This window comes from Actinia tenebrosa, unplaced genomic scaffold, assembly GCF_029948245.1.
Source record: "Actinia tenebrosa isolate PJP-AT-01 unplaced genomic scaffold, QUT_ActTen_1.0 PGA_scaffold0__85_contigs__length_37466705, whole genome shotgun sequence".
Classification (NCBI taxonomy): Eukaryota; Metazoa; Cnidaria; class Anthozoa; order Actiniaria; family Actiniidae; genus Actinia; species Actinia tenebrosa.
The window spans coordinates 33,343,255-33,368,709 of NW_028292569.1; the positions used below are offsets into that span (position 1 = coordinate 33,343,255).

At 37.5% G+C, this 25,455-nt stretch overlaps 2 protein-coding genes across 3 annotated transcripts in view; both read left to right on the forward strand.

Moving 5' to 3' along the window:
- Nucleotides 1–2,978: 2,978 nt before the first annotated feature.
- Nucleotides 2,979–12,528, forward strand: LOC116295650 (uncharacterized). Of its 2 annotated transcripts, none has more exons than XM_089026079.1 (6): nt 2,979–3,047; nt 3,895–3,927; nt 9,605–9,958; nt 10,723–10,783; nt 11,026–11,211; nt 12,159–12,528. In XM_089026079.1, exons 3-6 carry the CDS (start codon nt 9,638–9,640, stop codon nt 12,386–12,388), a joined length of 798 nt encoding a protein of 265 aa, XP_088882205.1. In that variant the 5' UTR covers nt 2,979–3,047; nt 3,895–3,927; nt 9,605–9,637; the 3' UTR covers nt 12,389–12,528. The 2 variants fall into 2 exon arrangements, with proteins under 2 accessions (XP_088882205.1, XP_088882206.1); XM_089026080.1 differs by having other exon boundaries at nt 9,620–9,958.
- Nucleotides 12,529–14,793: 2,265 nt separating this feature from the next.
- The window catches only part of LOC148914137 (uncharacterized), a 14,250-nt gene continuing 3,588 nt past the window's right edge, over nt 14,794–25,455 (forward strand). The window contains exons 1-16 of the mRNA XM_089026394.1: nt 14,794–14,923; nt 15,061–15,152; nt 15,274–15,348; nt 16,650–16,791; nt 17,674–17,745; nt 18,322–18,402; nt 19,411–19,435; nt 19,825–19,904; nt 20,073–20,171; nt 20,687–20,783; nt 21,457–21,564; nt 22,138–22,264; nt 22,963–23,043; nt 23,669–23,693; nt 24,300–24,396; nt 25,009–25,082. Coding sequence (XP_088882520.1) covers nt 14,897–14,923; nt 15,061–15,152; nt 15,274–15,348; nt 16,650–16,791; nt 17,674–17,745; nt 18,322–18,402; nt 19,411–19,435; nt 19,825–19,904; nt 20,073–20,171; nt 20,687–20,783; nt 21,457–21,564; nt 22,138–22,264; nt 22,963–23,043; nt 23,669–23,693; nt 24,300–24,396; nt 25,009–25,082 — 1,302 coding nt within the window. The 5' untranslated portion in view covers nt 14,794–14,896. The remainder of the gene's footprint in view (nt 14,924–15,060; nt 15,153–15,273; nt 15,349–16,649; nt 16,792–17,673; nt 17,746–18,321; nt 18,403–19,410; nt 19,436–19,824; nt 19,905–20,072; nt 20,172–20,686; nt 20,784–21,456; nt 21,565–22,137; nt 22,265–22,962; nt 23,044–23,668; nt 23,694–24,299; nt 24,397–25,008; nt 25,083–25,455) is intronic.

A 25,455-nucleotide genomic window follows, 5' to 3' on the forward strand; every position in this document is an offset into this window, starting at 1 on the left:
GGAGCTTGAAACAGAAGAACGAAGATGGAAGACAAATTATTCGTTTGAGGTTAGAGAGGCGAAAAAAGAGGCCCGTACTCGAAAAATTGCTAAGCATCGGTCGTTTCGAGAAGTTGCTGGAGTGGCGTTCGCTTCCAACAAGTTTAAAAATCTTTTAACTACGACTCAAAGAATTGGTAACCATGTTGATGGCATACAAGAACCTAAAGAAGCTGATGTCGTAGATGACAAGCCTAAAGAACCTGTTCAGCAAAGTATTGAAGAAGGAAAGCTAACGAAAGCGAAAAAAGAACAGCAAAAGACAGCCCAAAACAAGGATGAATCGCATACTGCAAGCACAATCAACATTACTTCCAGTGATAACACCAAAACTCCACTTAAATTTTCCTACTCGCTCCCAGAAAAAACACAGCATTTTTCAAGCCCTTTATTTACACGTCGAAGAGGTGATACTTTCACTGGAAGGTCATTCAAAACTACTGATTTGCCGAAGAAGATCAAGAGTGGAATTTTCACACATGGAATAAGAGGGAATAAAGTTTGCACTCGCATCTGCAGCCCGCCGTTGTTAGAGAACGCTTCCTTGACGAAATTGCCAATGCTCGATAAGCGGTTCTTGGAACTGGAAGCAGTTTTGGTGCCTATGAATCAAAATGAAGAAGGCACGAGTGAGAACGAAGAAGAAGAAGACGACGATGACGACAGAGAATCTTTGAATGGCGTGTCGTGGAGAAGTGGATCTTCAATGTCATAAGCATTTTGTAGTACATTTTATGCCGCGAGGAGAAGAAGGAAGAAGAAGAAGATGATGATAAACTAATTAGAAAGATTATGATGATGATGAAGATGATTATGATGATGATTGTGGCGATGGCAACGGATGGTGGTACAAAAAAGAAGATGATACTAACTAAAAAGATGATGATGATGAAGAAGATGATTATGATGATGATTGTGGCGATTGCAACGCATGTTGGTACAAAAAAAGATGATACTAACTAAAAAGATGATGATGATGATGATGATGATTATGATGATGATAATGGGGATGGCAACGGATGGTGGTACAAAAAAGAAGATGATACTAACTAAAAAGATGATGATGATGAAGAAGATGAAAATTAAAATCGAAATTATGATGGACACTATGTTGATAAAGATGATGAACATAATAAATACCGATGATGCGATAAATTCTATCGTTTTAATTAAGTCATTATGTGACGTCGAGGGGGCAACCATTGGAACATTTATAGACTGTACCGCTGTCAGAATGTCTTTTTATATAACTTTACGCTTTTCAATCAGAAGCACATCAAAGAACCAAATGAATTTGCTGGTAGTTGGAACAATATTGGAAACGCCAAGACTTGTTTGAAAACGTAACTCCGCCACTCTGTGCTCTATAAATAGTCTCCGTTTGACCCCCTCGGCGTTCCAAAATTCAAGATGGCCGCCGTATGATGATTACAAGAATGCCAATTATGATGATGATGATGAACGGTGATAATGATTATGAGGTTGTTGATGAACTTGTGATGACAATTCTGGCTAACAAAATAAGCATATGTATATATAATAAATCTCAGAATAACTTAAGATATTGTTGTTTTATTTTATTGTTAAGTCAAGCAAAATGGCAGCTGTGACGTAACAACATGGCGTCTATGACGTAACAACATGGCGGCTATGACGTAACAACATGGCGGCTATGACGTAACAACATGGCGGCTATGACGTAACAAAATGGCGGCTATGACGTAACAACATGGCGGCTATGACGTAACAACATGGCGGCTATGACGTAACAACATGGCGGCTATGACGGCACATAGCGAAATATCTGATGTGCAACGATCGGAAAATGATCATCATTAATAAAAGCCATTTCAATACTGGTTTCCTAATCAAGGTTTCTTAATATTTCCCTCTATCATTTATTATCAAATATAAATAGTTTTCTTCAACATGAAATGAAGAAGGCAATTAGGCACTGTCTGATAGGTCTTTCCTATCTAGACAGTTCCTTAGATAAATAAAGACTAATAAGACCTTTATATTTAAGTACTTCCTTGAAGATTAATTTTATCGATGTATCTTCTGAAATAACCCTGGCTCTTTTAATTTCTATCTCGTTCTCTTTAACATTGCAAAGATTAGAGTGGTTTTCAAAGTACGTATCCATAGCAACTTTGACGAAGCTACGGCTACGGTATGTGACGGAATTAATTGCAAGTGATTATTTTCGTCTATCATACACTTTTTTGAAATCCAAAACTATGGTTATGGATTGATTTTGGTTTTCAAACTAATTGGCAGAGGTTATTTGACAGTTGAATTAGCACTTGAACAGTGGAATTTTGATGGTATACATAGAGACAAGAGCTGAATCACCCAAAACGACCGTAAGTTGAAAAGGACTGGGAGAGTGCTTCCGAAATCAATAAGTAAAAGACGACGACATTTATGGCATAAGCATACTACTAAAGAAATGAGAGAGAGAGAGAGAGAATACAAGATGTTTGGTCAGTCAGACAAGAGAATGGCTTCAGATAAGAGAATGGCTTCAGGCAAAAATGTAGAATTGACTTTAAACACTTGTAGAATTTTACAATAGGTCGCTATCAATGGACGTCACTTCCGGTAATAGCTGCGTTTTTAAGTGCTTGTAGAATCTTGTTTTCTGGTTTCATTTCGTAGAAAATAGTCAAATACAATAGTTTTGAGGACTTAGTTGAGGACTTAGTTGAGGACATGTTTTGACTTAACATCCAACAGTTGCCCCTTAGTCAACCGCTTGTTTGCCCCCCAGTCATCTCAAAAAAGTCACGTGATTGCAAGTTTATCATTACAAATGCAAGCAGTTTTGTCAAGCAATAACATAGAAATAGCGTTAATAAGTAATAAAGGAAAGCTAGGACAAGGCGACACTAGATTGTGATATAGGTAACCATATAGATTTATTTTAAGAAGGTTGACACAATTAAAGAGAACTACATTTGTACATCAATATTACTGGCCAGAGATGGAGAGCTAGGCGAAAATTGGTGAGTAAAAATAGCCCGGGAAAATAAGAATGCAATAGCACATTAAGGCCACAGGCAACGTAAGAAAATATTATAATTATACAGGCAAAGATAGCAGGCTGCATGAACCAAATATTAAACGAAACAAAATGATTCCCATACCATTCATGATCATTTTATCTTCAAGACAAGATTAATCATAGATGCATATAAACCATTAGCATTTAGAAAACATTGACATCCGTAACTGCTGTCCTAAATATAGTCTTTTTCCTTATATAATTTTCTTCAATTGTGGCAATTTATTCAAATAGATAAGTCCTGCCATTGGCGATAAATAATTCACTTGACGTACTTATATTTGCAATTCGAAGTCCTGTTTTCCAATCAAGTGGCTTTTCATAGAAGTACAAATTGACATAATATTCTTATTTCTGCAATTCTCTTTATCTGTGGCAATTTCTTCATCAACGAGTTGAGTTCTGCTTTAGCCCTGCCATTGGCGCAAAATTGGCTTCCCTGACGTATTTGCCATTCGAAAGTCCTATTTTTTCCAATCGAGTGAGTTTCCACAGATGCACACATTGACATACCACTATACACAGCAAATAGTACTTTTACTTTGGTCTGTTTGCTTAGAGGAAAGAACAAAACGGCGAAGTATATCAAAAAACAAACAGCAAAGCATCTGCCATCCGTCGGCATTGGATTCGAAACCCACGACAGTTTCCGAGGTGAAGTTTTTCCAAACTTCCCAATATTCAGAATACTCTTAAACTCCAGAATTCACCGGTTGACGAGTTTGTTCTACATACACGGTGCTACATGAACATTTCTTCTATATCAGTGTATTTTTCTTTTTCTTCAGTTTAGTCCAACACCTCGACAAATTCCATTCCAGGTAAGACAAAGTGATTTAGCTTTTTAGCGAGGATTAATTACAGTGAGGACACTCGAGCCGTTAAATAACGCAGTTGTTTTTAGGCTGTTTTTTTCTGAACTTTCTGTTTCAAACCCTTTTAAATGAAGCTTTGAGTTTAAATATGCCATGTAGTGGTCAAAATATATCTCATTTTCAATCGATTGGTTCGAGGAATAATTTACAGTAGGTATTTTAAAAGTAGAGGGGAAAAAAAAAAAAAAAAAAAAAAAAAAACTCGAAGTGTTTTAAGGGCTCGAGGGTCCTCGTAGATCATTGTGCATGTTAAGCTCAAGTTTTTGATTTTTCTAGCTTGTGAGTTTGAATTGTCTGATATTTACATACTTTTTACTCATTTTGAAAAAAAAAAAGTTATCGAACTACCTGTAATAATCTAGTGGGCTTGAAATAAGTATACCATTAACAAATATCATAGAGTCACACGTCTTCATGTTCAAACAATTCGCTGATAATATACGGGCTGTGGTATCGATATGGCTTTTGACAGCTCTGGCGTTATTAAGAGAAAGAGGAATATGATTCGAGTAAGCTAGGGTTCTGAAGGGGTTTATAAACACCCATTTTACCAGCAAAATTATGACAAAAGCAGTGAGTATTTTCGAAGGTGGTACAGTATAAAGAAGTGAAATTGAGACTGAAAATTGGTGGTGTGTCGGTCAAGGGAGTGCCTTGATATCATTCTTACAGTTCAAAAAGACTTGTTGAAGGATTTTTCCAGTTTATCCCATCCCATTTAAAGTTTTTTTAATGACTGACAAAAATTCTAACATTTATTTAATAATTTTGAATTTTTTGAGGAAGAAAAAATAATTCATTTTTCCTTTACTCAAAATTCCAATTTTCCCTGCCCTAATTACATTTTCAGTTATGCATAGTACGAATCCACAAGGGACTGACCCTTTTGCAAATCTTCTCATCAAATTTGTCAAAATACTACTTGGAGATCAGTTCTTTGCAGTTCTTTGCATTTATTTCAAAGAAATTTTCATCAGGCTGCTTAATACCTGCGTTCGCACAAAAAAATATGGACCCATTAGTCCACGATTATCTATAGCCAATATAAGACTCATATAACCATGGTACACTTTCTTTTAGAGACTCCACCATTCATATAAACACAAACTTTTGAAAAGGCGGCTTTTCACGGCTACCAAGTTCGGTCTAAGCATTAAGTTTAGACGCCAACTTCAGCAGTGCCATTAAGTGCTCATTGACAGCTAAATACTTCAGCTAACAAGTGAAGTCCTTTCAAACGTTTTGAAAGTTTGCTCGCGAATATCGAAACAGTTCTCCGGACATTGTCAACGGTGGATCACTCACGTCTTAATTCTACTTATAACTCAGTGTTCATTGACGCAAAACAATCGAAGAATAACCAAATTTGAAATGAGAAAATTCCCGGGAAAGTGTGGGAAAAGACATCGCACCTTTTCATTGATCAATTAGAACGCTCGGGCAGATGTATAAAACCATATATGCATGAAGCCATGACTTATACAGTCTATCAAATTGAGGTGATCCTCGCAGTATATAAAGCAACTTATGCAGCCGCTATTTGAAAGACTCGGAAAAAAATCTAGAGTCTTAGAGACTTGGTAGCTCAATGATTAGAGCATGGCCCAGAATCGCCAGGGAACGTGTTCAAATCCCGTTGAAGTCTCTTAATTTGCAGCTGCATAAGTTGCTCTATACACTGCGAGGATCTGCTCAATTTGATACATCACAACCGCAGTACAAATATATATTTTATATATATTCTCATACATATATTTATTCAGACTGTCACAATCATAGAATGTTCTAAGGATGGGATATATAGTGATTGATACTAGTGCGGAACACCTTTCAAAATCAACAAATTTCTAACTACTGACGTACCTCATTATCAAGAATGATGGGGAAACACGGTTATTGTAGCGGTGAGAGCGCTCGCCTCATGCAACCCGGATTCAAGTCCCGTCGGGCTCGCTGTCGTATGTGGGGAGAGTATTTATTGATTCTCTCTTATGTGCTTCGAGGGTTTTTCTCCGGGTTCTCCCGTTTTTCTCAGTCCCACAGGTTGGTTAGCCTTAACAGCGCTTCTAAATTACACGCGCGAAATCGTGAAAAAAATTTCGAGAAATAATAGAGTTTTGGTGGACGCCAATCGAAGTATTTTCTAGCATTGTTGGAAAACACAAAGATTTTAAGGGCACCTGCCTATGGAATGTCATGGAAACGCATTGACTGATGTCCACCAAAACCTACTTCGTCACGATGGCAAAATGTATACGATATCACGCGTGTGATTGAGCAGCGCTATAAATGCTACTCTCATAAAAACTAGGACTGTCTAAAACTACCGTCCTGGTAGTATCGAGTTATTGATAGTAATTACTTCAAATTCAAATCGTGTGAATACTCTCTCTAATGGAAATCATAAGACATCCTTAGCGCGACGCCATCTAGCTCTTCAATTGATTCCGCTTCGTCGTTTTCCTGTGGCTTTAGTCTCATTGAAAACACACAATGACTCTCAGATGCCAAATTTTGACAGAAAGCTGTCCTTATTCTTCTTCCAGCCCGACAAGCTCGAGACACCGGATTTTTCGGCATCCGTTAACACAATTACTAGCCTTCACCCTTTTAGAATTAAATAGACGGAAGCCAAAAGCTAAAAGAAAATTTGACGCGTTTGTCGCTAGAGTTGTCTGCTTCGCAGGAACGGGAAAAGCAGTCTAACTAATAGATACTCGGAACATTTGTTTACATTTTTTGATTAGTTGTCCATACAAATGATACGAGACGATTCGAAGGAGGCATTTTAGCTTTAGACAATGTCTTAAACTCATGATCAAAGTTGGGAATGTCGTCGCGCAAAATCAAGGGCCCCAGTAGTTATACTCTGTCTCCGTTTTGTCAATTAATGACGCAATAACGTACGACTTATCAAGATTTACTTAGAAAAGCTAAATAAATGGATATAGAAGAGCCTTCGATTTTATTGAAACCTTGAAACACAGTTTGGACTGATCAAAGTCAGCCGGGCACGGCTAACTCACAGATAAAACCTTAAAATAACCTCTGGGCAGATCTAAGTCAGGGCATGGCTAACTCACAGATCAAACCCTGAAACAACCTCTGCATGGGCTGATGTATGTCAGGGCACGGCTAACTCACAGATAGAACCCTGAAATAACCTCTGGGCTGATCTAAGTCAGGGTATCATCGAACCCTGAAACAACCTCGGGGCTGCTCTAAATCAGGGCATGGCTAACTCACAGATAGAACCCTGAAATAACCTCTGGGCTGATCTAAGTCAGGGCACGGCTAACTCACAGATCAAACCCTGAAACAACCTCTGGGCTGATCTAAACCAGGAACTTTCATAAGCTCGCGTTTTGCGAAGAGAAGGAAAAACTGGAATGACGAACCCGTAGAAAGCCTTAGAATCAAACGCGAAAACGCATCAAAAACATTATGCTGTCAATAGCCCACTTCCGAGATATGCATCGCTTGTCACGCACAAAGCTTTCTGTATGAGAGTACGTGCTATAAATTAAATTTGGTATTGAGAGCAGAAACTGCAGCAATAATTGTTAGATATACAGTCAATGTCATTAACGTTGTCCACCAAAAAAAGACATTTACACATTTAGACATTTAGATTAAAAGAAATATCACGTGTTTCCTCGAAGGTTCTGGCATAAAACAAATGCTGAAATACCATTCTCCATCTTAAATCCTCACTAAATGGTCAGGGCATTCTGGATTTTCGATTCACGAGTTGAATTTTATATTTAAAGTTAGGGCTGACGCACACAAGGCAAAGAATACATAATGAAACACGTGATATATCTTTTAGTCTAAATATGTAAATGTGTAAATGCTACCCTTGATCCCCCCTCCCAGCGCACCTTTGACTAAGGGAGTAAGGTATTGATCTGATGACGTATCGTGACATGATGGTTCCCGGATGTGAACGAGCATTTTAATTGGGTGCTCATTAATCTCACGCGCTTTGATTGGTTTTACCTATTTGATCGATGTCCTATTTCAGAACACGTGCCATTCGCTAGAGTATAATTTCTTTGTTTAATGCATGAGAAGATATGAATATTAATATGGATACAGCTCAAACAAAGAATCTTATTTCGCAAGAGAACGACACCGTTGTACCAGTCACAACTAGGTCTATTCTGTAACGACAGCACTGGCATGCCGTAGCATTTCACAATTGCTGGGTTTGACCATACTTAATAGAGGGGAATGGTTAGGAAACCCTTTGTTCACTTTTTTCAAGCGTGACCGTGCACAATCCTTTGTTTTACAATTGTTTTACCATTGTTTTACCATTGTTGGCAATGGCTGAGTGAACAGACCAAAATCTTTCTTTTGGCTGCTAGTTCAAAATACTTAAAGATTTATAAGAGATATTTGAATATTCCTTACAATAATCCCATAGACGAAGTTTATGTTTACTTATTTTGCAATTACGGATGAGCATAAATCAAACATTGTGCATGGTCAAGACCGGTTCAACATCAAAAGCGAACAAAGACCTGATAACAATAGGTTCCTAACCATTCCCCTCTATAACTATGGCTTCACAAGACATCATTTCCTGTCTAGTGTGGAATGTTGATCAGCTGAATCAAAAGTTTTCAATAGAATTCTTGCTGGTTGACAGCACATGGTGGTCAGTGTTTGACCATCATTTAAAGCAGATAATGAGATTCAACGACTTTTATCAACTGAAACCCAGTAATAGAGACTTTGCACCATCACGTGCCGGCGCGCATAATACTACTTGGACTGCCTGTGGTTGGATGCATGGCAAAACAATAACATTCCTTTGCTTTCGGGAATTTGAATTGCCCTATTTCACTATGACGTCACTGCTTGTTTATGTGGGGTATAGAATCGCCAAATCCAATAGAAAATTCAATAAAATTTGCTCCTAGCGAAACAAAGATGAGAGTATGTGGACCGCGTGGCACTAATGAAATAGTAGAAGATAATATAGGTAAGTTGTAGTGCTTGGGAACGAGGTTATTCCGGGCGAAAGCCCTTGGAATTAAATTCGGAAAAATTAATTTCCGACCTCGCTGGGATTCGAACCCACGACCTTCGGAATTGTACTACCGATGCTCTACCAGCTGAGCTAGAGGTCAGACTGAGAGCTCAGCTGGTAGAGCATCGGTAGTACAATTCCGAAGGTCGTGGGTTCGAATCCCAGCGAGGTCGGAAATTAATTTTTCCGAATTTAATTCCAAGGGCTTTCGCCCGGAATAACCTCGTTCCCAAGCACTACAACTTACCTATATTATCTCCTAGCGAAACAGTTAAATCTAAAATGGCCTGGTTTTCAGATATGATATGTGTTAATATGTACTCAAAAATATTCTGAGCGTTTGCTGGCTATTCTACTTCTCTTCGTGCCGATTGATACGGGTTTTAGAACAATTTTCGGTGAATTTGCGTTGATTTGACCCCCTCCAACGACCATGATAAATTGCGTTTAAACAATAGATTGTTTTGATGTGACGATTGTATTGTTCCTGCCATCTATCATGGCTGCCGTCAGGTGATGTGGCAAAGCCTCTATTATTTATTCTATAATTTTAATATGTAATCATTTCCAACTATTTCTAAACAGAGTTGTTTAATTCAGTTCCTATAAAACTAGACCATGGGACAAGGACTGCCTCTTATCTTACTAGTCCTGTATCCGAGTCTCATTCAACTTGTCTCAACTGAGCCTGACTGTCACAATGGCTACTTCGAGTCACATCCGGGACACAAGCTACAGGGTCACGTGATAAAAAGGATATCGACAGAGAGTATCTGGTCGTGCGTCTTAGAATGCAGACGATCTTTTATGTGTTTTTCGTTGAATGTTCACAAGGATAAAGACTCAAGAATCCAGTGTGAGTTGAACAAGTCAACCAAACAGGCAAATCCGACGGACTACGTTCGCGTGTCATGGTCTGGACAAGAATATTTGAATCTAGTGAGTAACTGACCGGTTTGCTTTGGGCGCACGTTTTTCGCATTCCAGACAACGTGTGGCGCAAATGTGCGTATGTGCTGTGCATTTATATGTATGCAAGGCGAGATAGGTCTTGGATAAGCTCCCTTTGTGAGCGCAAACGTCTACTCTTCTTCCCAGTAGACCGCGGAGGCAGCTGTAATATTCTTATCGCCTCTGTTGTGTTAACCAAAGGTGCATTGAAGTTACAGCCATTCTCAATCACACGCGCCGCTCTAGCGATTGTTTCTGTCGCGACGAAGAAGCTTTTGGTGGACGTCAGGGCGTTTCCATGACATTCTATAGGCACGTGCCCTTATAGCTTTGTGTTTTCCGACAATGTTATGGAAACGCCTTGTGATTGACGTCCATCAAAACCTTTGTGGCGACGGAAACGATCGTTAGAGGGCGCGTACGATTGAGAATGGCTGTAACATTTGCAGTAAAACAACAGACGCTACGAAGATGATTAGAAAAAATCACAACTGCCTCTGTCTATTGAGGTTTCTATTTCAGTAGATATTTTTCACATGCTTTCAGTTGGACCCCGCTTGAGCTGCGCCACTGATGAACTTGCAGTGAGGATTAGCGATAATAACATGTTTTTTTGAGAGCGTCGGCAATTGATAATTGAGGGGTGGATATGAATTGTAGGTTGTTAGAAAAAAGGTTGCTAACCTCATACCTTATTCTGACGCTCCTCTCTTTTCCCAAAAAAATGATATTTCTGCTGGCTATTTTTCTAGATACTGGAAAAAAAGGATCAGTGGATGAGCCGATCACTTGATTGCTTCGCGAACAGAGAAGGTATTAAATATGCTACTGCTACTGCTACTGCTACTGCTACTGCTACTGCCGCTGCCGCTGCTACTGCCGCTGCTACTGCCGCTGCTACTGCCGCTGCTACTGCCGCTGCTACTGCCGCTGCTACTGCCGCTGCTACTGCCGCTGCTACTACACAATATATAGTAATTATCATCATTACCAAGAGAAAATGACAAATGAAAATGAACTCAATTATTTATTTTCTCTTGTTATTACTACTTCAGCATTACCCAATGACTGGTATCGTTACCATTCCTCTGTATACAAATATTTCAACGAGAAATTGACCAATCAACTCGCTCGTCAGCGGTGCCATAATCTTGACGCGGATCTTGTCTCGCTGGAGAATGAAATGGAAAAAGAATTCGTGAAGAATCTTGCTTACGTAAAATCAACGACAAACGATTCAAGTAAGAATCTATTTATCTTATTCAATATGTTGATTAGTCAGAGTGTAAACATTAAAAAGAGCGCAATGCTTTGCACTACGCGTTGTGATTGGATGGATTACTGGAAGACAATGGGGAGCCATTTCAATGTTACGGCATGCCGTGCCGTGTACGTGCTGTAAGTCACTGCCATATGTTTCAAACTCATACGATAACCATTCTTAAAAGAAGCCATTTCAATGTTACGGCAAGTCGTGACGTGTACGTGTCGTAAGTCGGTAACGCATGCACGTTTCCTATCTCATACGATAACAATTCTTATGGGAAGCCAAATGTTACGGCATGCCGTACCGTTTGCGTGCTGTAAGTCAGTACCGTATTTTTCCTATTCATACGATAACAATTCTTATGGGAAGCCAAATGTTACGGCAAGTCGTGACGTGTACGTGTCGTAAGTCGGTAACGCATGCACGTTTCCTATCTCATACGATAACCATGCTTATGGGAAGCCAAATGTTACGGCATGTCGTACCGTGTACGTGCTGTAAGTCAGTACCGTATATTTCCCACTCATACGATAACAATTCTTATGGGAAGCCAAATGTTACGGCATGTCGTACCGTGTACGTGCTGTAAGTCAGTACCGTATATTTCCCACTCATACGATAACCATGCTTATGGGAAGCCAAATGTTACGGCATGTCGTACCGTGTACGTGCTGTAAGTCAGTACCGTATATTTCCCACTCATACGATAACCATGCTTATGGGAAGCCAAATGTTACGGCATGTCGTACCGTTTACGTGCTTTAAGTCAGTACCGTACATTTTGCCTTGAGTAGTCTACGATAACAGGGAAATCATACCAATGTTATACATCATGTCGTACCGTGTACATTTTTTAAATCAGTACCGCGCAAATTACCCACTCATTCGATAAAGGCTCTATTTTACCCCTTTGCCTTTCAGCACCGGCCAACGAAATAGCTTACTGGATTGGTCTGAATGACAAGACAACAGAAGGAACGTTTGAATGGTACGATGGACGTCCATTCAAATACACAAACTGGGCTGCTCCAGAACCCAACGACCTCGAATCAAAAGAGGACTGTGTCATTTCTTTCGCAGATGGTTCTTGGAATGATGTTCCTTGCGACCGCAATTATGATTTCGTATGCAAAGCCCTTGATTTTAGGTAATTGTAAGCCGTATCACCATGGAAACAGGGAAATATCAAGAATGGGTCCAGTATGCCTCAGTAGACCGTTTTTTCGAAGTTGCGTGCGCATCCAACTTGACGGGGCATAAAATTGAAAAACGCATTTCAGTAGAGATCGGTCTCTGGGGGTTGTTGTTGTTGGGGGGAGGGGGGAGGAGGGGTATTTATTTTGGAGTTTTGATCCTGTTCCTTGTACAAATATCAGTCAAATTTCAAAGAAGGCTTCTTTGAAACATTCACATAACAGGTTCATTTGGGCTCCCTGTGGTTTTAAGACAATCGCCTTTTGCAATTTTAAAATGTAATGCTTTGAAAGAAATGTAAATATAATTATAACTTAAAATGCCCCACAAGGCAGCAAGTATGTATGTCTATGTGTCAATATCTATCTTATTCTCTTATTTTTAAGTTTAGAGCTTTTATACAAAATGGGTTTCCTGTGGTTTTTGAGTTACAAATATTTCCCCTTCCCCTCCCCAAAGGTTTCCTCCTAACTCTCCCTACCCCTCCCTCCTCGATGTAGGTTGGTTTGAATAACGACAGTTTCTGAAAGAAGTATGAAAAACTTCAACAAAATGAGGAAAAATAACAAAATGCTGACTTGTTTAGCTTTCTAGTGAGCTAACCTAATACTTATAACTAGTTTTTTGTTCAAACTTGGAGAATTTTAACAGAAAAGCATCTTAAAAGTTGGTAAAATATCGTTTTCTGGCTGAAATCTAACAAAAATGTCGGCATTGATTTCAACTTTAAAATTTTTTGTTAAGAAGACTTTACTTGAAATTCCTTCAAAGAAAATCGTAAGATTTAAAAACGTTTAGCAGAAGAATGAAGAGGAAAACACCGAACAAGCCGATACTGGAAAGTATTTTTTCCAGCGACTCTTCATCGGAAGATGATCGGGTGGTTTCAATGATCACTCGAAGCCATACAGGCACAGAAGAAGTCAACCAAACTCCTAGAGATTCACATTTCTTTAGAAGGGTTTCTAACATCTTTAAGAAAAGTGAAAGCAAGGATAAGAGCTTGGAAGCAAGTACTAAGTGGAGAAATAGTGCTTCTCCGACTATACTACAGCCATTGATAGATAGGAAGGTTTCTCCGTCTGCAAGGAAGTCACTCGTTTTTCAAGGCAAAGGAAAAAGTTCATTAAAACAGGTAAGCTCTATAATAGATAAGCTTGATTAAGTTTGACTAGCTTTTTCCTGGTTTATTTTGAGGTTTACTGAACTTCAGTACTTGCAGTTATTATAGTGCTATCATTAGGAATTAATCGAGACTATTTAGGCCATAAAAATTGAACATTCACAAATTTAGAACTGCAGTTTTAAACACAGAACGAGCTCTGTTCAAATCCTACAGTTTCAAAATTTTCTGTCTTGTGTCTTGAAACAAAAAGATCGTATTTTTTACGGAAATAGCTACTTACTAACTCGGCTAACTTCGATCTAATAAATCTCATAAATCATATTATTTTCGGTTCTATAGAAAAACCTTTTTTTTCATAAATAAGCTAACCTTCACTTTTTTCGATGGACTTTTCACATTCTCATTTTTATTGTGATTTTTTTTTTTTACTGGATCGGCTTCAGTTTGTATGAGTAGATAGCATGGACGTGCTTGTAACAACCGTTTTAACGACTTGAAACTGAATAAAATTGCTGAAGATTGAGAATCTTCGTCCTTATAAGGAAAATTTTTTCTTTCTTTGACCTTTAGCAAAGAATAAAGGAAATCCTACTCTTTAGGAAGGAATTATTAATGATTTTATTTTTAGATTGAACTTATGACAATAAAGGTTGCAAGTCACCTAGCGTCGCCTTTACTGCAAGCGAAACTGAAATTGCGGCTTTCTTTCTTTCTCTCTTATTGATAGTATTTATATGAAGTTTCGTAATTTAAGCTGCCAGTAAATAACAGCATTGAAACTTGCAATGAATTCGAAACCGCAGATCACAATGAACTAAACAAAGGGGCTCGATATTAGGAGGGAGGGGAGGGAGGGGCAATGGCCGTCCTATCGATCCGCTTTAGAAATTCATTAAAAATATTTGGAGTTGAAAGAATTCAAACGTAAAGCGAAAAGGATGAAAAAAATTGAGTTTTTTGTCTCTTAAAAAATGCAAACTGTACATCATCCCTTGAGGCCAATCCATTGGAAATAAGATTTATTTTGATCCCTCGGTGTATTTGAACTAAATGCTTTATTTCAGAGGATTTGAAACAGTAGAACGTCCAGGAAATAATAGCTTGAAAAAGAAAAAGAAAAGAAAAAATTTGCATTCTGGTTTTCTATGCTAGATTTGTTTAGAGGGGAGGGGAGGTACGGGGACCGTGCATGACAGGGGCCTGGGATGTGGGAGATTCCAATTTCCGTTCTGCCAAGCGAGCTGCTTGTATCAGCCATGTTGAGTGAAACACTTTTCCTTCCTTCATAAAAACCACTTTTATCCTAATGTAATACCTCCAAAAGATACCACAAAGCACCATGGTCGCCTTCGAGGACCGTTTCTGGGTATACAACCTTAAAAACTTATTTTTTTGAGCTGCAAATTTGATTGTTTTACGTTTAACTTCGCTTCTTTTTCGTCAACTCGAAGGAGTTTAGGAGTCATTTTGATTGACGTTTTTTTCTGGTTTTCTACTCATCAGGGCGACAAGAATTCAGGATACGATGTGCTGTATCATAATATGAAACATGGAAATAATGTCAGTGTTAAAGTTAGTGAATTCATCCGAGAAAGGTGAGCTTAAACTCGTGTCAAAACCATCAACATTAGAAATTTCGCTTCAAAATTGCAACTCTTCGTTGCTTTGAAAAACTTCGTAACCTTCAAAAATAAGGAAAATATTATTTTATCTTAGAGCTGCAGTGGAAGAAAGTTACTCAAAATCTCTTGTGAAGCTTGCTAAATCAGCGTGTTCTGTGTCTCAACTTGGGTAAGCTTATTTTTTAATTTTAATTAAGAATATCGTTTTTTGAGTTTAATTACAAGATGCATCAATCCTCAAAAATACATCGAGTTGTCTATGTATTTTTGAATTTTGTTTTGCTTTCCTCTTCTCCGGTCTTCTCCGATCTCTGTAATTTCCTTGTATATTAATTAAATATTCTCCTGGTTTGAAAATCGTGACGATCTGCAAGATAAGAAAGAGTTAATAAAGATTATGATATACGTACGTTTGATTTCCTGAAAACGTTCAAAATAATCTCACGTTTTCACTCAGTCTTCTTCAAATTAAAATTTTCACATCATAAATACTATCTTAATAGCAAAAGGAAGCATCAATCAAGAAAATAGATCTTCAAAATATCACAGTTACCAGCAATTATGATTTTATGCTCATTTTGGGAGTATTTTTGGAAGAAATCTTGAGTGTTTGTGTTCGAATACTTTAGGAATTTGACACTGAAATTCCAAGGTTAACAGTCGGGGTCCCTTGTCTTGAACCCAGTTTTTACCAATAAAATGAAATGTTGGATAATTATTTAATAACTGAGGACAAGATATTCGATACAAATAATATTAACTAAGTGTTTTGGTGAATTTTGAAGTTTACCTAATTTTCTTAGCTCCTCAAAATACCATGCAAATTAGCTCACGTTCAAGTTTTTTTCTGAAAATATAATTGAGTCAAATTGTTGGCTTTTTACTCCTCAATGGTTTCTCAAACCACCAGAAATACTATCTCCAAGAATAATAGATAAATATTTTCATACATTAAATATAAAAATAATATTTATCCTATGTATGCTTTGATTATTATAGATGTCAATTAATCTGTCCTTTATTAACTCATCTTATTTAAGACAATATTTACTTACATAAATTATCGATAATTCCTAAAGCAAGTTTACTGGTAACTTATTGTTTAATTTTACCTTTCTAAGATTTTTTAAGCCACATGTAATTATTTTTACACATTTTAATGATTTTTAAAACAAAACATTGACACTTTTGGCACAATTTTGGTCAACATTTTTGTGGCTAGATTTTGGTTAATAATTTCACCAATTATTTTCATAAGTTGGATTAACGATACCATTCTCATTGGCCTATCAATTAAAACATTTTAACTTTTATTACCCGAAAAGACCTCCAATTGTCATTATTATTCATATTATATGCTTTGAACAAATTCATTAACATGGATTTGTATTTTTCATTCCCAAACGAACTAATTTATATCCTTCTTGCTTGTGTTTTGATATTTTTTATCGATTTGATTACTTCTGCCAGGTCATTTGAACCACTTTGGGGAGTTCTTCGTGTTGCTACTGATAAGCTCGCTAATGCACATCATTCGGTTATGGTGAAATTACATGAACTTGCAAAAGAAGTAAAAGAATATGGTGACAAACAGAAAGAGCGACATAAAGCAGTAAGTCCTGAGTGCTTTAACGCTTCTTAGTTGTGCTGCATGAACAAAGTCATTGTGAATATTTTTCTTAATCACTTTCACTCTGTCAGTACATTCGATATTCTGTGTACAACTCACACATTACTGTCGTTCTACTTAAAGTGTGAACACTCAAACTTATTTATATTTTATTTTTTATTAGTGTAAATATACTTTTTCTTTGTCTTTCATCATTTCATTTCCTTGAATAGCTGTTATAGACTTTCAATACACGTAACTCAGTTCATATGATTTATGAATATGACTGATATGCAGGAAAAGTAAACCAAAGCTTTTTATTCACTGTGATGACCAACATTCTAACATTATTACGCCACAGTTCTATCCATTCATTTCACACTTATTACCTATAGTGGCTTGATGAACCCAACAAAAATGACCGCTAACCAACAGGTCTTTCTCTACAGCCTTCGCTTAGATCGCTTATTCACTGTGATGATCAACATATCTATCATTATTTCACCACAGTTCTCTCCATTCAATTCACAAAGCCAGGTTTTTATGCTAGAATTTCCAATTTATGATTCTATTTATTCTTCCGTTGATACTGAAAACAAGGCTTACAAGAATAGGAATAAGTAGAAAATATTCTAGATTTTTTATATCATGGACACTCAAAATAACAGCAGATCAGTTGCTGGTCATGATCGCCGTCCAAATTAGTTGTAGCTTAGTCATACCTCATTTCTGGCTAAACGTTACTGGTCAAAATGACCAGGAAGGAAAAGATTTGACTGGACAAGTCCCAGTTCTGGCTGGAAATTTTGCTCTAGGGAATGACAAATTGCCTGGAATGGAAAAATGAAAAAGGTTTATTGATCAAATTAATGTATTCTTCTTTAGGCAAAAGAGGAATTCAGTGGTACGGCTGAGATAGTACAGACAATGCAGAGCATGACACAAGGACTGACTAAGGTTAGTTGGACAATTTTTCAAAACCTTCAAATTTAATCAAATCCTGGAACAAGCTTTGGGCGATCAGGTGAGCTTGTTAGGTTTTACAGTGACAGGAAAACTGGAGAATTACGGAAAAAAAAACCAACAAAGCACAGGAGAGAACTAACAAACCACTTGACTCACACACAATGCCGAGCCTAGCAAGACTCAAACCTGGGTCGCATTGATGAGAAGTGATTGCTCTCAATATTATGCCACCTTACTTCCCCTATCGTTGATCCTCTTTCACATGTTATGAGCTGAAACTTCCCCTCTTCATTAATGTCCAAGGCACAGTCGTACGAAGCCTGGATAGCACTATCTGGCAGATAAATCCTTATCCAGTGGATAAGTCAATGCTGTTATCCAATAAATTTATCCACTGGATAAGATTTATCCGTCGTCTATCCAGCCTTTGTACAACCGGGCCCAAGTAATATTTTCATAAACATTGTTCATTTTGACACAATCGCTTGTTTTAAGGTGAATAGGGTTACCTAGCCTGTAAATGCACTACTATCGCCTCTGCAATCTTAATCTTCTTTTCAATAACAGGCAAAGGAAATCTACTATGCAAGGTGTCATGAATTTGAGAAGTGTAAGAAAGATGGCACAAGTCAAAAAGAAATAGAAAAGGTATGACATAAGTACCAAAAATTCACTAATTTACTCATGCATTGGTCAGTACTATCTTAGAGATCTTGGGATAGATTAGAAGAATGAGGGTGGGTGAAAATAGAGGGGGATGGCAAGGATAAACCTCTGTGCTGATCAAAGTCAGATCACACAGATGGAACCCTGAAACAACCTCTGTGCTGATCTAAGTCAGGGCATGGCTAACTCACAGATTGAACCCTGTAACAACCTCTGGGCTGATCTAAGTCATGGCATGGGTAACTCACAATTCAACCCTGATACAACCTTTGGCCTGATCTAAGTCAGGGCACGGCTAACTCACAGATCGAACCCTGAAACAACCTCTGGGCTGATCTAAGTCAGGGTTTGGCTAACTCACAGGATTGACATCTGTCATAACCGCTGTGCTGATCTACAGTAAGTCAGGATACAGCTAAATCATGGGTATGGCTAACTCTCAGATTGAATCCTGAAACAACCTATTGGGCTGATCTAAGTCAGGGCACGGCTAACTCACAGACAGAACCCTGAAACAACCTCTGTGCTGATCTAAGTCAGGGCATGGCTAACTCACAGATTGAACCCTGAAACAACCTATGGGCTGATCTAAGTCAGGGTATGGCTAACTCACAGATTGAACCCTGTAACAACCTCTGGGCTGATCTAAGTCAGGGCATGGCTAACTCACAGATTGAACCCTGTAACAACCTCTGGGCTGATCTAAGTCAGGGCATGGCTAACTCACAGATTGAATCCTGAAACAACCTATGGGCTGACCTAAGTCAGGGCACAACTAACTCACAAACCTTTGAATCAAGGAAGAGACCTTACAAACTCTACTCACATGTCATGCTGAGTCCAGGAGTCAAACTTAAGGGCTCAGAGTTAAGAGGAAAGTACACTCTACCTTTTGCTCAACATAGACTATATTTATTCTAACCACTGTAATAATTGCTATAGAAAAAGGCCAAGTAAAATTCATTGTATGATTTTTTATTATTTTTTTAGGCAGAATTGAAAATGAAAAAGGCTGGTAAGTGGAACCAAAACTAGTGTAAAAAAAGTGCAAGGGATTGTGATAGCTGTAGTTAATGATGCCATAATGCAAGTGTGCTATTCCTGCACAATAATATCTTACATGTGTATTGGTGTTTTGGCAATGAAACTCGTATCTACAGTGTAGAGATGCATCAGTTTGCAATAGATAGAAATATGGTCAACGAAAGACTACCGTTCTGTATTGTGACCAGCGATCTTATTGTTAAACTCTATTTCTAAGAGCATGAATAATAGCAAAACTCAAAGTTCTGGAGTCTAAAATTTGTAGCACATTTTTCAAAAAACGTTTTAGATCTGATTAAACTACAGTATTTATTTTTAAAATGCTTGTATATTGTTTCGTTTTTGACCTTTTTATCTTAGGAGAAGAATACAAAGCATTAGTTGAGAGACGAGAAATAATTAGGAATGAATTTCATGACAAGATGGTGGAAACATCCAGAGTAAGTAAAGCTGCTTTCTTTTGATTTTTTCTTTCAAACTTTTTTAATACCAACTGTATTCTCAAAAACAGCATTTTGGGTTGTCTGTGTTTTTTTTGTCTGTGTTTTTTTACCACAGGAAGCCCAATACGATTATTTTTAGTCATTTCTCATATTTCTTTATCTTAGAAATTTCAAAAGATTGAAGAAGAGCACCTAAAAACAGTTATTGGGCACTTGGAGACATATATAGATTCTCATCTATCAGGATGCAAAATGATGGAAAAGGTACAAGGATATAGAAAGGATTCTCCCTCCACCCCTCTCCCCCAAATATTCAAATGAGGAAATAATTCATAATTATTGAATGTGGTTGAATGCAATATGTTCTAAGGCTGTATTGATGAAGGACTTTATCACAGGGCTCAAAATAATTGCTTGCCAATGGCCAAAATGCAGGTCAAATTTTACCACTGACATGCTTAGTTTAGTTTAGTGCGTTTACCACCCTAGGTGGTCAGCTGGATGCCTAACAGGCCTGCGGCCCAATTGATAAGGCAGCCGGTTAGCACCGGTACTGAAGATGGTCGTCACCAGCGTCAGTGGATCTTTTACGTCCGCCTTATACAGAGTTATATAGAGAAGACAGACAGGGCCTATGGTTTTAAGTCCTTGTCCGAGAAGACTTGATTAATTTGTGCAATTTCTTACAAAGTTTTTCACGGATATGGTATGCATTTTATCAGTTTGAACAAGAACTAATTCATAGAATATGGTTGTAATGATTGAATATATATTTTTAGGTTCATACAGAGTTCCGTGAGCATCTAAGAGCCCTTACCATCGACAAACTGCTGGATCAGTTGGTTCGTCGTAAAGGCACAGGATTAGACATACCAGGTAATAGAGGGTTAAGGAGAAGGTTTAAAAGTCTGCCTCTACATGTATTTCTATCTCTGTTTCTCCATACTGTAGGTCTCCATCTGTCTGTCCAACTGTCTTTCTCTTTGTTTGTTTGTTTGTCTTTCTCTTTGTTTGTCTTTCTATGAGTTTATCAGTCTGTCCATCCTGTCTACAGTCTGTTTGTTTTTCTGTCTGTCTGTCTTGTCTGTCTGTCTTTCTTTCTCCACTGGCAATAATTGCCTCAGTATTTTTGAAGTAGTCCAATGACATCTATAAATCTCAGTTTGAAGTTGTTAAATTATTTAAAACAATTTCAAAAACTGAGATTTATAGATGTCATTGGACTACTTCAATGACACGAAGGCCATCTTGGATTGCAAGGCATTATGGGCCATCCAGGGGGTAAATGAATCTTAGTTACAGTAACGACGTCAATCCATATTAAGTACATAACAGCTCACCACAAGAGAATACAACAAACAGAAAATTGAATTAAGACAGCACATTGATTACCTTAGACACAAAACTCTACATGTTTTCTGCCAACTTTGTTTTGTTTTGCCTCTGGCAAGATGGCTGCCGTATCGTTGAAGTAACCCATGTGGTGATGAATGTGGTGATAAAGCAGTCATCATGAGAATGATTGTAAATGGTTTGCCATATGTTCTAGGTGTGATAACATTTGAAGAGTATGAAGAACACCAAGATGCATTGGTCAATATAGATAGCTCACCAAGCACAAACAACAAGCCGCAGACAACAAAGCCACCATTATCAGGTATGCGTAGTGAAAAACCTCTGAAAAACTTTTCTCTAATAAAATAGGGAATTTTTACATATATATACATCAAATTGTTGATTATTATGCTCATATATGTTGATGCATACAAATAACCCTCTAAAATGTTTTTTTTCAAACATTAAAATAAAAAGATAAAACAATAAGAACTTAAAAGTTTCGAATAACGTAAAAAAAGGTTAGGGTCACTGGTTTGAGCCCTGCAGACACCATGCATGTACTACTATATGAATTGAGTTTGTTTGACGTGTTGTTCTCTTCCGTGCTATGAGGGTTTTTCTTCTGGTTCTCCTCTTTCCTCCCTCCATAAAAATCAAGATGTAAAATGAGCATTGTGTGCCTAGAACATTGAATGTAGTGGTAGTGCGTGTGAGAGAAAAGTGTTCCCAATAAGTGCAAAAATGCTAGAATGAACTAGACACTTAAAACAATTTAAAAAAAATTCATATTATGTTTATCATGCAGAGGGTGTGAATACTCCATCTGGTGGAACATGAAATTATATCTTTCCAGACTTTCGAAGGTCTCACAGTTTTATCTCAAATGTTTCAGGGTTCCCACTACACAAGAAAAAGAAAGAAAAGAAAGAAAAGAAAAAGAAGAAGAAGAAAGAAAAGGGAAGCAATTCTAGTCCAAGCAACAGTCAAGGATCTCCAGAACATCAACAAAATGGACCAGTGTAGGTTTTCAATCTAACTATGTTCATGTGTAGCTAAGATAAAATGAAAGAATATGTAAATGGAAGGAAGGAAGGAAGGAAGGAAGGAAGGAAGGAAGGATTGAGCAATTGACTGAGCAACTGACTGAATGATGGAATGGACAAATATGATGGATGGACAGACGGACGGACAGAGAGATGGATAGATTTATGGATGGATGAACAGATGGATGAATGGGCTATTGAATGGATGGATTAGTAGATGGATGAATGGATGGACGGACAGAAGGTCAAGAAAGGAAAGAAAAAAGAAGGATGGGTTGAAGGATGGATACATAGATGGACTAGCTGAACGAATAAATAAATGTAGTATAGTAGTAATAAATTATGCATTCGGTGTGTGTAATGAAATAGAGAGAATAAGAGAAAAATATCAAATGGATAAGTAATGTTCTTGTTTTATAATGGTAAAGCTTAACACATCAATAACATAATGCTAGTGAGTCAAACAATTGATCTCATGACCACAACTATAACAACTAAGTAACCAGAGAAATCTCTACTGCCTCCTTGGACCCTTTTGATTGGATAAGAGACATGTGACCGCTCAATCAATCAATCAATCAATCATTTATTTAATCACGTATCAACCAGGAGCTGGATAAGCTCGTTCAAAATACTGCGCGCAATAAACCACTCCCTTCCCTTGGGACTTCCAGGACTCAGTCAAAGATGCGGAAGACATTATCTGATGGTATACGGTCCAAGATTAACCATGTTTATTACAATCATGAAGATGTGTTAGTATTTTGTTAGTATGATAGCTGGCTAGCTCGCACTTGTGATCTAATTGACCTATCTTATGTAGCATGCCATTATAAGATATTTGATTTATTAAAATAAGTTAAATATACTTTCAAATTCATCACATTGGTAATCATAATAATAGCAAAATTGATAATCTTAATAAGAATTGTCATATCAAGGAAAAATTGTTTTTTTCGAATTTCACTTGTATGTGAACAGTGTAGTATTATGGTTGCAGTATTTTTGTATCTAGAATTTTCTTTTCGGAGATCACTTCAGAACACTTGTCGTGAGTAGTTTAATTATTAAAGTTTAGTTAGTGAGGGTAATAGTGTAATTATTACACTACAAAACATAACACATTCTTTAATCTGCAAAATGTAACACATATTTTAATCGTCATCTCATAGTTACATCATTTCATTTGAATTTCGATATTTCAGCTGGCTAACAGTTTAACGGTTAATGGTTGCACACAATAAGACACACGTGTTGATATTTAAAATTTAACCTTTGAACTTTTAATGACACTTTTTCTCCTTACTGATCTTGTATGGTGCATGCTATGTGTATGAAATGCAACAATATTGATGTTTTCTGTTTGAATTTTTTTTTCAGTGAATCACCAGTTAGTGAAGGAAGTGTAAGTATTAAGTATCATGACTGCTATTTTCATAAGCATGCAAACTCAGTGCTGCAAGCTACATTCAAGGGCAGATCCAGCCAAAATTTTAGGGGGGGGCTAATTGAGTTTAGGGGGGGGGGCTAATTGAGTTTCTTCTGTCAACACAACGGAAAACAATAAAAAAGCATCTAATTTTTCAGTTTTGTTTGTTTTTTTTTCTGCTGAAAGGGGGCCTTCCCCCCCTTTGCCTCCCCTGGATCTGCCCTTGACATGCTGTAATTTTGTTTTGCTGCCATCAATCAAAAGTAATCAGCTGGTACCTTTCATATTTTTGACTGGCGACAGTGAAAACCAAATTCTAATGGGCAAATGGCAACTACATGTAGAGTTCGCATGTTTATGAAAATAGCTGTCTTATCTTCGGCACTTGGGATTCCTTTATTATAAAGGAAGGAGTAGGGGGCTAGGGAGAGAGGAGGGGTAAATCACTCAGCCTCCCCCAGTAACACACCAAAGGTATCCCACCAAAGAAACCACTTTCTATTGAAGATAAGTGTAATAATATTGGCATAATATTGTCAAACATATTTTTAACTCAATTTTTATAATTTTTTCCATATCTAGATAAGTCGCGATCCTTCATTTGAAGTCGATGATGAAGGCTACCGAATACGACCACCAGATACTGAGAATATCCTTTCATTATTTCTTACTGTACCAAGTAACTTAATTGGATTATGATTATTTAAAGAAGTTATTTTAAGTCAGCTTTTTTAAGACATAGCCCAATACTCCATTTTGCAGTTTCATTCCAAGACGAGGCTGGAGTTTCCGCGCATGATAAAAAATATAGTTTTGCTATGCGCGGAAACTGCAGCCTCGACTTGCAACTATTATTCTTGGTCACTCAAACGGAACTGTAAAATAGAGTATTGCATTCAAATATAACCCGGATTCCCTTAGTCAAAACTTTGACCCAAATACAAGGTAACTGACAGATTGAATTGGGAGCAAAACTGGAAAATCTGTTAGAAAAACCTTCTGAAGCACAGGAGAGAACCAATAAACCACTGTACTCAAAATCAACACAGAGATCGTCAGCACTTGAACCTAGGTCGCATTGGTGAGAGGCAAGCAAACTTTAGGCTACACCACCTGTGTTTCATATATAGTTTAATTCAGTTTGATAAATACAAGTTTACAGCGATTGTCCTTGACTTTATCCAAGTGCTAAATCAGGAGGAGCCTCATCTGACTCAGATTCAGATTCTGATGATGGTAAGATAATATCAATTATTAATAATGATAATAAAAATATTAAATTTTTTTCTAGTCTGGCATCCTAAAATTGTGCATTCTGATTGGCTGGGCGAGCAGGCAGTGTTTTCTATTTCTGCCTGCAGTCAGGTACCCTGACATAAGGCTTATACATTCAGCACATCCAGTCGGGAAGCAGTTTGTTAACAAAAAAATTTAAAACAGGACGACAAAAATGAATGACATAAAAAGTAAATAATTTATTTACTGACCTAAAGTTGGTCCAATAAGGGGGGAGAACTTTTGGCCCTCAGCTTTGAAAACGAACTTGGTATAAACATGGCCTTGGTGCCATGTATCCAAGACTCTGGCCCTTTTTTCGGCTAACAGACCTCCTGTGGCCATCCAATAATATATATTAGTTACATATATATCAATGAAATACCAGGTTTTCTCTAGTGTCGAAACATGAAGATTCCTGTTGAATTGGCTTGCTATCTTAAATTTAAGAATTTTTTGAGCT

Coding starts and splice junctions, on each gene's coding strand:
- LOC116295650 (XM_089026079.1), top strand. CDS start 9,638: ATGGGACAAGGACTGCCTCTTATCTTACTAGTCCTGTATCCGAGTCTC. Junction 9,959..10,722: donor GACAAGAATATTTGAATCTA/GTGAGTAACTGA, acceptor CTATTTTTCTAG/ATACTGGAAAAAAAGGATCA. Junction 11,212..12,158: donor ATCAACGACAAACGATTCAA/GTAAGAATCTAT, acceptor TTTGCCTTTCAG/CACCGGCCAACGAAATAGCT.